Source organism: Pelobates fuscus, chromosome 3, assembly GCF_036172605.1.
Source record: "Pelobates fuscus isolate aPelFus1 chromosome 3, aPelFus1.pri, whole genome shotgun sequence".
Classification (NCBI taxonomy): domain Eukaryota; kingdom Metazoa; phylum Chordata; class Amphibia; order Anura; family Pelobatidae; genus Pelobates; species Pelobates fuscus.
Window position 1 is genome coordinate 167,249,382 of NC_086319.1, and position 16,703 is coordinate 167,266,084.

General features: G+C 39.7%; 1 protein-coding gene across 1 annotated transcript in view; it reads right to left on the reverse strand.

Moving 5' to 3' along the window:
- The window catches only part of BCL2L13 (BCL2 like 13), a 92,538-nt gene that overhangs the window by 18,586 nt on the left and 57,249 nt on the right, over window positions 1-16,703 (reverse strand). Inside the window, exon 6 of the mRNA XM_063447650.1 lies at window positions 9,179-9,322. Coding sequence (XP_063303720.1) covers window positions 9,179-9,322 — 144 coding nt within the window. The remainder of the gene's footprint in view (window positions 1-9,178; window positions 9,323-16,703) is intronic.

The window sequence follows — 16,703 nt, forward strand, 5'->3', positions numbered from 1 at the left end:
AAAACAGCAGGAAGACTTAATTATTTTTTCACATATTAATAGTTACAAGAAATATTGGAGTAGCTTAAAGAAAAAAAATAAAATACAAAATCAGTGTTGCGATGAGAGAGAGAGAGAGAGAGAGAGAGAGAGAGAGAGAGAGATATTATGGCTTGACTGGTGTGCAGATTTTTGTTTAACATTGTATTAACTATACACAGACTTTAGGTGGAAGGGGTTTTCAATCACAATTCTTTCCCCACCATAACCTATTTGGTTTTTGCTTCCCAAGCAATACCAAGCCTCAATTGCAAAGCCAGTAAAGAACCTCATGCTGATGATTTGCATTAACAATGAAACAGCTGTCCACGAGTAGTTCACTGGCTTTGCATATTTAAGTTGTGTTTCAAAGCTGTTGTGTACAGCAAACACAGACTCAAATGAATCCATGTTTAAAATGGAATGAGGCAAAATGTGATTCATTAAACTAATTTGCATATGTCCACCCAGAATCCTTTGTGGTAGTGACATCCCTGCAAATTTGTGATTTCTGTGGAAAAAGCAAGTCTTATGCTTGACTGGTGTGCAGATTTTTGTTTAACATTGTATTATAAATATACACACACACAGTATCTCACAAAAAGAGAGTACATCCCTCATATTTTTGTAAATATTTTATATCTTTTCATGTGATAACACTGAAGAAATGACACTCTGCTGCAATGTAAAGTAGTAAGTGTACAGCCCGTATAACAGTGTAAATTTGCTTTCCACTCAAAATAACTCAACACACAGCCATTAATGTCTAAACCGTTGGCAAAAAAAGTGAGTACACCCTTAAGTGGAAATGTCCAAATTGGGCAAAAAGTGTCAATATTTTGTGTGGCTACTATTTTCCCTCCCCGTGTCATGTGACTCGTTGCTGTTACAAGATCTCAGGTGTGAATGGGGAGCAGGTGTGCTAAATTTGGTGTTATATAAGAAGATTGCCAAGAGCCTGAAACTGGGCTGCAGCATGGTGGACCAAGACCATGACACTCCCACCACCATGCTTAACTGTAGGGAAGACACACGTCTTTGTACTCCTCATCTGGTTGCCACCACACACGCTTGACACCATCTGAACCAAATAATTATATCTTGGTCTCATCGGACCACAGGACATGGTTCCAGTAATCCATGTCCTTAGTCTGCTTGTCTTCAGCAAACTGTTTGCAGGCTTTCTTGTGCATCATCTTTAGAAGAGGCTTCCTTATGGGACAACAGGCATGCAGACCAATGTGATGCAGTGTGCGGTGTATGGTCTGAGCAATGACAGGCTGACCCACCACCCCTTCAACCTCTGCAGCAATGCTGGCAGCACACATACGTCTATTTCCCAAAGACAACCTCTGAATATGACGCTGAGCACGTGCACTCAACTTCTTTGGTTGACCATGGCGAGGGCTGTTCTGAGTGGAACCTGTCCTGTGAAACCACTGTATGGTCTTGCCCACCATGCTGCAGTCCAGTTTCAGGGTCTTGGCAATCTTCTTATAGCCTAGGCCATCTTTATCTGAAGCAATAATGCTTTTTTTCAGATACTCCGAGAGTTCTTTGCCATGAGGTGCCATGTTGAACTTCCAGTGACCAGTATGAGAGAGTGTGAAAGCAATAACACCAAATTTAACACACCTGCTCCCCATTCACACCTAAGATCTTGTAACACCAACGAGTCACATGACACCGGAGAGGAAAAATGGTAGCCACATAAAATATTGACACTTTGGGCCCAATTTGGACATTTCCACTTAGGGGTGTACTTACTTTTATTGCCAACGGTTTAGACATTGATGGTTGTGTGTGGAGTTATTTTGAGGGGACAGCAAATTTACATGGTTATACAGGCTGTACACTTACTACTTTACATTGTAGCAGAGTGTCATTTCTTCAGTGTTGTCAGATGAAAAGATATAATAAAATATTTTCAAAAATGTGAGGGGTGTACTCATTCTTGTGAGATACTGTATTTCTATATATATATATACATACATATATATATATACACATATATATATATATATATATATATATATACACACATACATAGATATATACACATACATACACACAGGTCCACTATGAGAATATTTGGTGCGTGAGACTGACCATGAAACGTTTCCATGTTAGAGGGAACACAGAAAACTGCATCAGAATGGTTTGCACCTAAGCCTTTTCCTCTCCCTGTAAAATGGCATGACCGTGCAAGCATTAGCCGAGCAGTTGAGCAGAAGTGATGAGGTGGGTAGGATCAGGTCCTGGCGGTTTTGTGAGAGCTGAAAAGAGCAGATGTGGGAGGAATTTCCTCACAGAGCTTTCTTTTCTCTTTTCAATTGCCTCCCAATTTGCCCAGTGCAAGCTTCATAGTCTACTTTTGTGCTTCTCAATTCCAGTATTCCAAGTGTGGCCCTTAGACTGATTAAATACAACTCCTACAGTGGTCAGCCAGGAAATAATCTCCATGAGCTTGATGAACTGAGTTCAAACAGCTTACATTTCTCCTTTATGCATTTAAAAAGAACAAGTGAGGAGTGGGCTTTACGACTGGTTTATAACAATGCATTTCCTTGCGTCACTTGTATATCTGACACACTTTAAAAATGTAACCATCATAACACCTCAATATTTACTGAATACAGAAATCATTTAAATATTTGAGGAGATGTGAAATACTTTACACTTCTCATGAAGCATCGTTTTGGTGGGTGCATGGGTGTTTTGTAAGAAGAGCTTTCTGGTGTGTTCACTTTAGCTATATTGAGATAGTTAATGACCTTTTATCAATTATTTGTCTTGTCAACACAACATGCTTCTGAGTGCCATAGAGAGAGCACAACTGTATATGCAGGCTGAGTCCAATAATGGTCTAGATAAAAAACTAAACGAAACTGGATTAACATAGAATTGCAGCCTACACAAGGACAGAGAGGAGTAATCAAAGACTGGATACAAGTGCATTATATTTTAAATAGACAGAAATAAAAGAGCATTGGATACATATGATATAAATACGTATATAGAAATAAACAAATTAACACACACAAAGCAAGAAGAACATAATACAGCAGAGAAATAGTCTGCAATGTATTTTAGCAAGAAGAGAAGGTGCCTAAATAAAATAAAATTGCTAAAAGCTTAACTTTTAACACTGGTAGTTCAGAAACCGACTACCAAATAAGTGCCAGAAATCTAAACACATCTGATATTTAAAAGGTTAAACATCTCCCAGCTATACACAGCAACTGAACCTAGTATCATTTTGAGTCCTTGTCCATAATGTAAGAAGTTGGGTTGATATCTTCGCGGTTAGCACAAAGTGATGTGATCATTTGTGGCACAGAACATCTTACATTCAGGATAACATGGTACAATGGGCTACAGAGAACAGTTCTGCAACGCTTCTTGTAGACCAAAATTACCCTGAGGCAATACAATAAACGAAATAGAGGGGCAAACTGTAAATAATCCTGTCCTTAACAGCCAGGAGCTTCGTGGGTGATGGCCACTAGCCTAACACAGTTTTGGGATCTCCAATTTATTTTAAAAAGAAATAGACAAATTCCTGCGCATGCATAGCAATCAAAGGATTAACAACCTGTGGGAAGGTTGTTATGTGCCAGTTAACCTATAGCTGCATGTTGTGTACATTCTACCAAAGGGGTTATTTACTTAAGTGAAAAATGTAAGTGAATTTAAAATTTAAGGCCAAAAGCCTTAAGTTCTCTGAGTCAGATGTACCTCCACACTTTAGCTACTTTTGAAAGTTACCTTGAATTCACTTTGATTATTTATTGTTTTGCTATACTTAACTATTTTTCAGTGACAATGGGAACAGCAGTTTTTCCAACTATATCTCTCATTAACAGCCAACCTCTACCTAATGTTAGCCATTAATTATGGCTATCACTTTTCTCAGCGTGTATAGGTGAAAACCACGTAATGCAAAGTGTATACTGTAATATTGACATAATGCTAACATTAAGTGTTATATAGCACCCCTGCCATAAAGCATCCTTGTGGTAGACTTGTATGTCATCAGGTTGTCAGATGCCTATCACCACTTTTAGTAAAATATCCTATACAATGGGAGGAGGGGAGTCCAGCTAGATGCAGTTACAGGATTTACAAGATAAACAAAAATAAAACATAGAAAGGTGTTTACTAAATATTCATATACCCTGTACTAAGATGTATAGACACTCTAGGTAGTCTGCCATTCATTTTAGAGATTAAAGAAGTAAATCCAAACTTTAGATTTGTTAGTCCGTTTAATTATATATATATATATATGCAACTAACGTAATAGTTCATAAGCCTATTACTGCAACTAAGCAGCAATACATTTGTAGTTATAGTTGGAAATGACCAATCCTAGATGTTGAAGAGATTAATAAAAGAAGAACAAAATGATGTCCTTTAGCCAATCAAATGCCCAATGCTGCCTTTTACAAATTCACTAAAATAATGAAACAATTCGCAGGGAGTCACTAATTTTCTTATACAGGACTAATAAAATACATAACATGTTGCAAAAACAAACATATGGAGAAAGAACAAGCATTTCTAAAAAAAAATAGCAAATGTAGGGCCGACATAACGCAGACAGTCTTTCTTCAACCGAGGGGTTAAATGACTGGGAAACATTTTTTTTTTCTGGTGCTGGTTAAGAAGAATCTGTAACAACCTACACTGATGAGTATAGGGGCTGTCAAAGTGTTATCTCACTAACATCAACGTCAAACAGGTTACAGAACACAAAATCTTAGACAACAAATAAAAAAATCCTATACATTACACCACCATTTGAAGAAGTACAGATGAAGGTCAGCTATAAGCTTGCTCTTACCAGATGTGGCAGCTGGGCTGCTGCAGTGTCCAGAGAAGAGTAGGAAGCTGAATACAGCTGCACTACACCCAGGAGTAGCAGAATGTAGGGAGTCAGGCACGAGCACAGAATGTGTACGAGCAGAGCGACCCAGATTTGTTTATGCTCTAACTGAGCTGCAGGGCAAACAGGCATCTGATGCCAAAACAGTGCTGGGAAAATGCAGCATTCGGATAAGTGAAGTCAGAGAGCAAGGGTTGGCAGGAGCCAGGATGAAAAAGCACAACAATGAGTAATCAATAGATAATGGCAACTTACACCATCTTGCAGGAGCTGGCTACTTCAGTAAACACGAACTGAAAAATCAGCAACAAATACTACAGAAGGTGTAATGAAATTGGAGGAGAAAAAAAAAAACGACTTCCACATTTATATCTGTAGCTCCCAAACTAGTCTGCATTTAAAAAATCCCCTTTGGAATAGGATTTGAAACCCCCCCAATCCTGGAATATTTTAGTATATGGGGTTTCTCATATGTTAATATTTAATCATGCTCACCCAGAACACAATGTTTGTAAAAAGAGAGTGAGACTAGATCCCATGTTGGGCTATAACTACTTATAAACAAGGGAAACAGGCACACATGAGTGATGCTCCTACATTTAAAGAATTAGAAACAGTGTTTCTACACTAACCAAGAGCCTTAAAGAAACACACAGAGCACTAAAAGTTAATGTACGGTTATGGTAACATTAGGCTGTGAGCGTCGACCTGCAGTTCTTAGTCAAGCTGAGAGGTTAACTAAACTCTAAGCAAGTGCCTTGTACGGCACAAACTGCGTTAAAATCTTCTTCCTTTGGGGTCCCATCTACACAATGCGTTCCAATGTAATACTTCATGTTTAATAAAAGATGTATTTTAACAAATAAGATGGAGCGTGGTATTTTTGTACTGTACGTGGACCAGTGCTGCTGAAGCATTTATAGTTTAACCAAAACTCAAGGTTGGACGCTTTAAAAGATTTTTCTGTTTGACTTTGAATCGTCAATCACAACCTAAGGGCACCATAGCCACCATATTTGTATCTAGTGGTTAGTGTGCCTACACTGCTCAGAACTTATTATTTTAGCATTTAAAGCTCGATTTGTTGTCTTTGGAAATGATTAATTTTAGGCTGAGGCCATGTGACTCAGAGCCGAGACAGATAAAAAAAAAAAAAGCATAGTTGACATAAAGGATTCAGGTATTTCCATGTTCATGAGGTTTCCATTTATTTTCTTTGATTAACATTCTCAGGGCATTTTTTTCTCCAAGATAAAACTGGGAATTGAATATCTTCTACATATATATTAATGGCATTGACAAATCTTTGCACATTGCATCAGATCCAGTAGAAAAGCGTGGCTCATATTTCACAGTGAAAAAATGTTAATATGAAGTTCCACTTTGTTTTCCACTTCACATGAAAAGAGTTTCTTATGCACAGGTAGAGTTCATCTTGTTACATAAACAATGCAACACATTAGCCTGCTGGTTGCTAAAACAGGCTGCATTTGAAAACACTGTCAGAACTGCTGTATAAAAGATTGCCGAAAATTTTTTAAATATCGAGTTTTGTTTTACATTTTAATGAACACAGTACCAACATTAGGAATTAATCAGTCAATCCAAAGTAACTCTGTAGTGTTACAGTTGTTTTTGATTTCTCAGGCTCATAAAAGGTCCAACAGGGTTATGGAAGTTATATTCCCACAACATGCAGAGGGTCTAGACCAGGAAAGCTCAAACTGTAGCTTCCCAAACGTTGCAGAATTACAAATGCCATGGTTCTTTACAATAGCAAATCATGGAAAACATCTGTGGATCTACATTTTAGACAAACCTTGGTCCAGAGTTCTAGACCAAGTTTCGGCCCTCTGGATGTTGTGGATTAGATCTCCCCTGGTGCTTTGGAGCATTATTGCTGTAAAAGCAGTATGAACTCATTTTTTTATTTTACTTTTTTTTTTTTTTTTTTTAGATATATGGCATTTCCACTAAAAGCTGTTTAGCCGGTGATGTGACTACAGCTAATTAAATTCATAGAGAGTTCAATTATTCTACCTTGTTCCAAAATAGGAATGATGTTGTATCCTTAATAAATCAAGGTATACTATATTCTGCCAGTTTTACAAGGCACACAAAAATAAAAAGAAGAGGCTTTTGGTGACTATAGTCACCTGAACCACTATCCGCTTAATGTAGTTGTTCTAGTGTCACTCTGAACACGATTTTTCAGAGAAAAAGTGTTTAGATTATTGGCTAGTAACACGCAGATGGCCACTAGAGGTGCTTTCTAGTCCAGTTCTGCACAGTGTGCAGTGTTTTGTGTCTCATGGAGGTGCTGATTGTTCTCCATAGAGATACATTGACTCCCTGCATCTCTATAAGGAGATGCGGATTAGTGGAGCGCCGCATTTTGCTGCGTATGCAAAGTAGCCTCCCAATGCTTTCACATAGATTGGCTCAGATCATCAACATTGATGATCTCATCCATGGAGGCAGAGCCAGCCGCTGTGAGACCGGCATGGCATAGGAAAAACATAAGGTGAGTAAAATCAAATTTTTACTGCATAGATGAGCGCCAGTCAACTAAACAGCAACTTCAGCACTATAGTTAAGGAATACAGGTTTGTATTCTCGGCACTATAGTGTTCTTTAACTATCTCCGAGGCTGAAAATACCCCTGCCACAAAATGAGTTTTTTCAAGAAAACTGAACTTGCACTTAAAAAAATAAAAAAAATAACAGCTGAGCAGTCACTGGCATAAAACAAGTTAATATTTAATAACATACGTGCAAAGCAGGGACTGGCCTGCAGGGGGGGAAATAAGGGAGCATTAAAAACGCTCAAAACAGCTAGCAGTAACAGTCCAGAGGTGAATAGGATGGATCAGAGTTTTCTACATGTGACAGCTGTACTGGACTGAAACATGCACAGCTTAATCCATCAAAAAATAACCCCCTCTCATCTGAGATTTTCAGTGAGCGACATCACAATCTGTGCAGTGGCAACCAGCTTGATAGAATGGCTTATCTAATCCCTGCCTATAATCTGGGATAGATGAAGGTGAAGCTGGCAGTGTCCACACAGTCGGAGCTCAAAGTATGTTTAACAAATTTCTTTTGGCTAGCGGTGTGTTGGCATGCCTATAATTAAAGCTCTATGATACGGACAGTAACGTCTAAGAGGGAGTGACTTTATTACTCTTTCTTTATAAAGTTAAAGAGTACTTGAGATAGGTCTGCAATGCTGATAATCTGACACATCGGCACAGGGAACCAGACATTTATTTTGCCATCTTGAAGCCCTAAGTATTATTTACAAAACTAAAGTAAACACAAAGAATAATCACAAGTTTGTTTTTTTGTAATAACTGTATGACAGCATGAGAGAGGTAAAAGTTAATGGTGCTCCATAGGCAACAAATTAAATTTAGTTTAAGAAATTTTAGTGCAGTCTCACTGCTCAATTCACTGCCATTTAGGAGATAAATCACTTTTGTTTCTGTTTATGCAGCCATAGCCACACCTCTCCTGGCGATGACTGACAGAGCCTGCATGAAAACAATGGGCTCATTTTCAATCAGATGTCAACTTCCTTTAGAAGTTTTTATCTCATACTCTGTAAACTTTAATCACACACAGGAAGCTCCTGCAGGGTCTAGAAGACTGTTAACAGAGCAGGAGATAAGAATTTCTAAATTGGCACCACGCGTAGCAACCTAACATAACATACAAGCGAATAATAACCATCTAACTTACTGTTATACACCACGTCAGATATCTCTGCTTTTCTTTAACTCCTGTACACAAGCATTTGACGTGTGAGCTTTGCTTGTTCCCCACTTATGTGGCCATACAACTCTACTTGTATTTAACATTTACCTCTATACCAGCTTAAAGTCCTGTAACCACAGCTTAGCAAGTTACCTCACTATGCAATAGGACTTGTATACCATGCGTTAATATGCACTAACCCCCTGCTTTGCATTCTGTAGTAAAACCTGCATTGCTATCTAAACATATAAAAAGAGGCTGACCCATGTGGGTGTAGGGGCACTGAATATGACTTGTATACCATGCATTGATGTGCTCTAACCCTCTGTTTTGCATTCTGTAACGTCTTAATCTATGCCTCAATAAAAACAAAGATTGACAAAAAAAAAATTAATTCTAAATTAAACAGAATTTACAATAGATCTCTCTTTACAGGAAGTGCGAGACTGCAAGGGCATGATCTATACACATTAACCACTCACTTTAGCTAAAGTTGTTTTGGTATCAAGAACTTACCCATCCTCCTTGCTGGATAATATAGTCTGAAGATAGTTCTTCTATATATCGCACCCCAAGTTGTACAAGGACCTCCAAGGTTTGCTCCCCCCGTCTCGTGAGCTCCAGAAGAAGTCTCTGCAAGAGCACAAGTGGTACCAGCACCTGCAGCAGGAGAGTATAAAACTATTCTATTTAGAAACATGAACGATACTGATCACAGTGATGAAAAATGATAAACCATTGTAAAAGTACATCCACATCAAGAGTCTAGACCTTCAAACAACAGCTTTAGTGATAAACATGGGGGGGGGGGGGGGGGGGGGGGGGGGGGGCATGTAGCGGATTGATGGTACAGATAATGGCCAAATCAGTGACTGAGTGTGGGTGACAAGAAGTTGTATGACAGGGTGCAGAATCTGGCAGGTTGAGAGCAGGTGACACAAGAAGTTGTAGATGTGGTACAACGAATTGGCAGAAGTGATAAAGTAGCATGGGGTAGGGAGATTAAAGAGCCAAAGAAGGCCTTTAACTTAGAACGTGAATTTGGTTGACTGCCCAGGTGAGTCACTTTATATTTATTTAGAAAATATTTTACAGGGAAAATACATTGAGATTTCCTTGGTTTTTAAGTATGGCTTGGCCCCTCAAACATTGCATAGGGTACTGTAGAATATTAAAAATACAACGTAATATTAAAATACACATAAATTTAACACAGAACAAGTAAGAAATATAATTAACAAGATCCAGCGCACTCACTTATCCACTAAACAGCAACTTCAATGTTGACAGATTTAATAAAAAAAATTTTAAACACTTATCTAGGCAAAGATAATGGGGGTTTAGTTACATTATATGATCATACATTGCACAAGCCTGCTTCAACATCAACAGCACCACATTTATGCATGTTAAAAACCCAGGTATGGGGGGGCGGAGCCTAGCTGCCAAGCAGAGTGGACGTGCCAAATCTCAGCTCCTGCAATATATGCCTGATTTTGGGGAAAATACCCCGTAAACCTGGCAAAACCCACTCTAAAGGGGCATAATTGAACGGGGATTCTCGGGGTGCACCTCTGGACACCCTAATCGACGACCTACCCACCCGAGACCCCAAGCTACGGTGACCGAGGCATACAGAATGGCTGGCAAGAGGGAGAGCGGCCGATCTCCTCGCTCTGCAGCCCACAGCAGGGCCCTACAGTACCCCCCCCCCCCCCCTGGACCGGTGGGGGTTATCCCGGTCCCCACTGGGTAAGCCTGTCTCCACAGCACATACCTTCAGCGACAAGCATGCAACTAAGCGAAGTACCCAAAATGGCTGCCGCAGCAGGGCCTCCACACTCCCAAGCAGATCTAGAGAGCCAGGAATGGAGCACTCGTTTCAAGGCCAGATTTGACGCGATCTGTGACCAATTCTGGAACAGAATGGCTAGCCGAACTGCACGACTTCCGACACCAGCGGCTCCCACACTAACAGTGCCAAGTGTCCGTCTGCCCGTTAAGAAGATGGTTAGGGGCCCAGCCCCAAAGCATTGCCCGCGCAGAAGGAGACCACGTTGCCACCTGCAACGGCAGCCAGGCAAGACACTTCACTACCCTTCAAAGGGGAAAACACGAAGCACCATGGCTACTGGCCCCCAGGGGCAGCCCATAGTATACACCAGGAGCTGGAAGACTGCCTTACTTCGCTCGGCTGACAGTGAAAATGCCGTATACGCCCGGTGCTCAGTGACCAGACGGCAGAAACAAACAAAGTGCCCGAGCGGTGCGAAGCAATGGAGCCATCTCTCACCCCGCTCAGCCTCCTCAACCATGAAGGGACCTGTCCAGCGGCGAGTTTGTCCCCACAAGCTGCCACCCATGCGGAGCTCTGGCTTGATGACACCCAGGGACACGCTATGGCAATCCCCAACGGCACCCTCTAGCACATGGAAGGAATGGGCCGCGAGAGGGGGCATTGGCTGAGTAACTTGCCTTTTTTCCACATCCCCCACTCGGACAGCACTTTTTGGGACTACCACCCCTAGCATCTCCGACCAACTACCTACCGATGGACTCTCCTACCCTGCGAAGAGGTTTAATAGCCAGCGTACAGCTCCATATTGATATGCCTTATTAGCATGTTTCATCTTAGTCTGTGTTTTCTTTTTTAATTTACTTTCTTTTACTCTGTAAACATTTGATATGTGCCGCGCAGTCACAGTCCTCAACCATAGAAATTCCCATGTACAATAATGTTGCTCATATTGCATCAGCCTCCCACCCCCAGACAATGCCTAAGCAACCCTGGGATTAACCCACGGTTCTCTTGAAACAAGGTGGGCTGTATTTACCAAATAGCTTAGCAATACATTTAACCCCTTAAGGACACATGACATGTGTGACATGTCATGATTCCCTTTTATTCCAGAACTTTGGTCCTTAAGGGGTTAAGGAAGCACTGTGCAGTGGAGACTATCTCCTTTTCTCTGCTTGTAAGATTTGAGGTTCTCAGTGGTTACTACTATCTCTTGTAAATCTTGTTTAATCATTTTGATTCCTAACTAAAAAGAGAATTTACACAGTTGTAAACATATCAAAAGTGTTAACGTTTGCCATCCTCAGAATTGCAATGCTATAGACATGATATAACATTTAATATAATCTTAAACGTAACTAAACTTGACAATTCATAGGCTTGTATAGCTTAGTGAATCTATATATATATATCTACTATTGTCATAACGCTAGAAATTTGCATGTTCGCTTCATTTAATATAATCTTAAACGTAACTAAACTTGACAATTCATAGGCTTGTATAGCTTAGTGAATCTATATATATCTACTATTGTCATAGCGATAGATATTTGCATGTTTGCTTTTAAAAAAAAAAAAAAAAGTGCTGTTTAATCTGCCACAATTTAATTTGTAAAAATGTTATGAAAAGCCTGCAGCTGCTATTGTGGCTCTGCTCGCCTATTGTTATTTCATGCACAATGAAAATAAAGAATAAAAAAAAAAAAACCCAGGTATGTATGTGTATATATATATATTTTTATTTTTTGGGGGAGTCTAGCAAACTCCTTGGTTTTGCACCCATCCCTATCACAGGTGCCTCATTCCAGGGCCCTATTTAGCCTTGTACTGCAGAGAGCCCCGGATGGAATTTTCCCCCCAAGTAAGTGGGTTAATCTAATAAGAGCAAACATTAGGCTGCTAGAGTAGGACCTGCCAAGAATGGAGTACATTGACGTTGTGGCAGGCTAATGCAATGTATGATCATATAATGTAGCTAAATCACCATTATTTTTGTCTATATTAGGATTTCAACAACAACAAAAAAATCTGTCAGCATTGAAGTTTCCTGTTTAGTGGATAAGTGAGTGCGCTGGATCATGTGTATTGTGTAGATTGGCCCCCAGCAGCACCCCATTTATGCATGTTCATGTAAGTGCAGCCCCCTGGTTTCAGAAATATAATTTACCACGATTACAGGTGCATTCTGTACTGAGATATGTTGACAGAGAATTTTAGTGTGGATTAAGATTTAATTGTGTCTGTGAGGCTATTCCATAATTGCGGTGCTCTGTAGGAAAATGAAGATCAAGCTACTTTCTTTTCATAATGCGGCATACTACATAAAGTGCTGGTACTGGATCGGAGGTGGGAACAGCTGGGAAGAGCATTCAACTGCGGCAGGGTGGGAGCATCACAAAAAAAATAAAAAAAAACTCTTAAATGCAAGGCTGGAAAGATGGAGGGTGCTTCTGGATTTCAGCGATAGCCTGTTTAGCTTTTTAGCATGTCACAATTGTGGATCATGTAATTACATTCTGGTAGAAATAAGTTATATTTAACTGGTAGAGAATAAGTTATACAACATTGTAAGTTTATGAAGTTGGGTTTACTGCACAGGTGCATACACTACATCCCCACATTCAAAGTCCGGCATGAGCATTTGTTGCTCAATCTGTTTTCATACCGTGGGGCATATTCAGGATTTGTTTCGGTACAGGGTACCAAGTTTTGATGAGAGTTTTTCTACGTGGAGGTCAAAAGATAGATTGGGGTCTAGCAACATAAATAGATATTTGAAAGAACGAACTGTGGTCAGTATACCATTTGATTTTGTTTTGATGTACGGCTGTGAATTTTTTATTTTATGCAAAGATCACTGTGACAATGTTTAAGAAAAGTTTGTTGTCCGCAATCCACTTTTCTACATCTGTGAACTGGTCTTGTAGCACAGCCTCAAGCTGCAGTAAATTTGGTTTGCTAGCATAGCATACGGTGTTGTCTGCGTATATGTGTACAGTGGAGGCTTTGCAGACATTAGGCAGATCATATATTAACTAGAAAAGCTACAATTTCTGGGGAAATTGTGTGAAGTGTTCTTGCCTGCACCAGTAGTCTACAACTGGAGTGGGCAGAATAACTTATTATTTATTTATATAGCACATTTAATTGCAACGTTGTTGCCCAAAGTGCTTCAAAGTTACATAAAAACATACATTTATAAAAACATTAGCAGGTGTACAAAAGGCCCTGTCTATGACATCACTTGCTGCTGCAGCCTGGCACAGGTCAGAGTATTTTGGCGGTTGCCATCTTCAAACGGTCGTATTTTAAAAACTATAAATCCTACAGCGAAGAGCTTTATATTGTGAGAATCACAAGACCCAGACCTACGTTTTGATGCATAGTAGGTCTCTGAAATATTAACAATGAAGGCACAGTCGCAGTTTAGAAATTGCCCTTCAAATTTGAGCTGGCTAGAGTGGAGTTTCAATGAATGTCAATGGACAGCGTGAGTTGCAAACAAGTGGTCATATTGTGAAAACTATCAGGACTATGGCTTAGCCGTGGACATTTTTAGTGACAGCAGGGATAGCTGAACGTTTTGATATAAGATTTGTGTAGGTGGGCTTGAAAATGAGGGAGTGGTGGCAGTTTAGAAATCATGTCCTGATTTTTCAGCTTGTGCCAGCTCCCACTCTAGTTTTGAAAATGTTGCTATTCATTCCTATGGGACCAATTTCGCCACAAGAACGACGATATTTTGTGAACCATTCAGCGAAACGTTCCACAAAGTAATAGCAATCCAATCGGGAACAATCCGCACGTTTCGGTATATTCCGGTCTATGTAGTGTAAAAACTGTGGGAGGAGTTAGGGTGGTAAATATGGCTATAATAAGAATAATAATAATAATATATGTGAGATAACATTAAGTGGTCTTGCTATGCAAGAACACTTAATAATGTGAATAATAGGCAGCAGAGTATGGCGCCTTGGGGAACACCACACGTGACCGGGAGAGGGAGGCGCTGTCAGAAATGGACACATATTGCGATCGATCCAATACATATGACTTAAATCAGGTTAGCAGATAATCACTAATACCAGAGTTTACGTTTTTGCAATAAAATGCTGTGGTCTACTGGGTCAAAAGGTTTTGACAAATTCAAGGAAAATAGCTCAAGTTAGGTCATGCCAGTCTGGATGTTGTTGCAAACTTTTAAGAGTGCAGTTGTAGTTGAGTGATTTGGACGAAAGCCTGGTTGATCAGGGGTTAAATAGCTTGATTGTTGATAATACTCACATAGTTGCATGTTAACACATTTTTTTCAAGATTTTTGACAATACAGGGAGCAATGATATCAGTCGGTAGTTTGATATCAAAGTATCGTCACCACGTTTATGGTACTACTCTTGAAGCCATCCAAAGTTTGGGTGTGTATCTAGTCACCAAGGATTCATTAATTAAATTTGTGACTGGTCTGGCAATTACCGGTGCAGTGAGCTTCAGCAATATTGCCAGGATTTGATCAGGTCCACACTGGTTTTTTGTTTTTAGATAATTAAGGTGTTTATTAATGATGCTAACAGACACACGTCTAAAATGGAGTTTCTCTAAATCAGGTATTTGCAAATTTAGCTGAGCCTTATCCGCATTTGTAATTTAAGTTAGCTTAGCAATCAAGGTGGTGGCACATCCAACAAAATAATTATTAAGGCAATAGCTATATCTAGGGGGTGTTCCATGGTTTGGTTGTCCATTTTGACAGTGGAGGTTTGAATGTTACTTATGATTTCCCAGATGTTTGAGTTTAATATGTTATTCAAGTTTCCATTGAAAATATTGGGCCTTTGCCATTTTTGTTTTATGCATGCATTTCGGCATTGTCTGTAGATACAGTAATCGTTAATTGAACCGGTAAGTTTGAACTTTGACCACAACGAATCTCTACACTGATACATTTGAATGAGGTCAGCTGTAACCCTAGCCAGATGTTCCCTTTTACTCACACTTTACACAGCAGTTCATGTATATTCCAAATTTGCAAGAGCTCAGACTGGAAAAAAAAAATCAGTAAATTCACAGTCTAGATCTGGGATTAGACTATCTGTGCCATTGGAGCTTCTAAAGATCATTTATAAAGGTTTCAAGATTAATCTTCTTAATAGATGTGTGATTATAACCCTGGGGGAGGATTTAGAAGCCTTTATTTTTGTGCATACAGTACACTAGGGAGTGGTCAGTGAAACAGTTAGGGAGAACTCCTGCCTCCCGGATTATGTCAGGAGCAGTGGAGAGACAATTAGTTGCATGTGTCCGTTTTAAAAGCAGATGTTCAAAGAGGCCAATTTGTCAGAAACAAGAGCACGGGTCTATTGATTACAAGAAAAAGGAAGAGTGTTCGAAATAAAAGCATACACCACAAATCTGCACTGCATGGTTATAAAGAACAGCGGTCACTGGTCAAAGCTCAACATCAAGGATACATGGACACTGCAGAGGAAAGTTACCAAATGCCAGAAAAACCCAGCCTCAATAATTCTAACAGGCCCTTGTTACACCAGTAGCTGTGGCTGTTTTTTTAGGAGGTTTAATACGAGGTTTTCTTATAATAGCATTAGGTACACCAGTAGGTGTCAACAGTGTTTATTCTAATGTTCAAGGATTATAATTCACTATAAACACTGTGCATTCAAAAAGTAAAAATGTTCACGCTGCAGCCTTATGCTACAAGTTAATTTTTTTTCCACGTCAATCTACACTCAAAACCTCCATGACAAAGCAAAAGCCCAGTATTTAAAAATTGTGCAAACTTATTTCAGTTTTCTCTTTTTAATATCACATTGCCATTGACAAATATTCAGACCGTTTGCTATGGCACTTTAGTTCACATGCATCCCATCTTCCTGGATCATCTTTGAGAGGTTTCTACCCTACGATTGGAGTTCACTTGTGGAAAATTACACTGATTGGACATGAAGATGCCAAAGAACACAGTAGCTTCCATAATTCTTAAATGGAAGAACAACCAGGTCTCGTGCTAGAGCTGGCTGCCCGGACAAACCAAGCAATCAGGAAGAAAGGCCTCAATAAGATAGGTGACCAAAAACCTGATGGTCATTCTGAGTGAGCTCCAGAGATCATGAGTGGAAATGGGAGAAACTTAGCGGAAGGTGCAAATCTTCACCAATTAGGCAGATGGAAGCCTCTCCTCACTAAAAGACACACGGACGTCTGCTTGGAATTTGCAAAAAAAAAAAA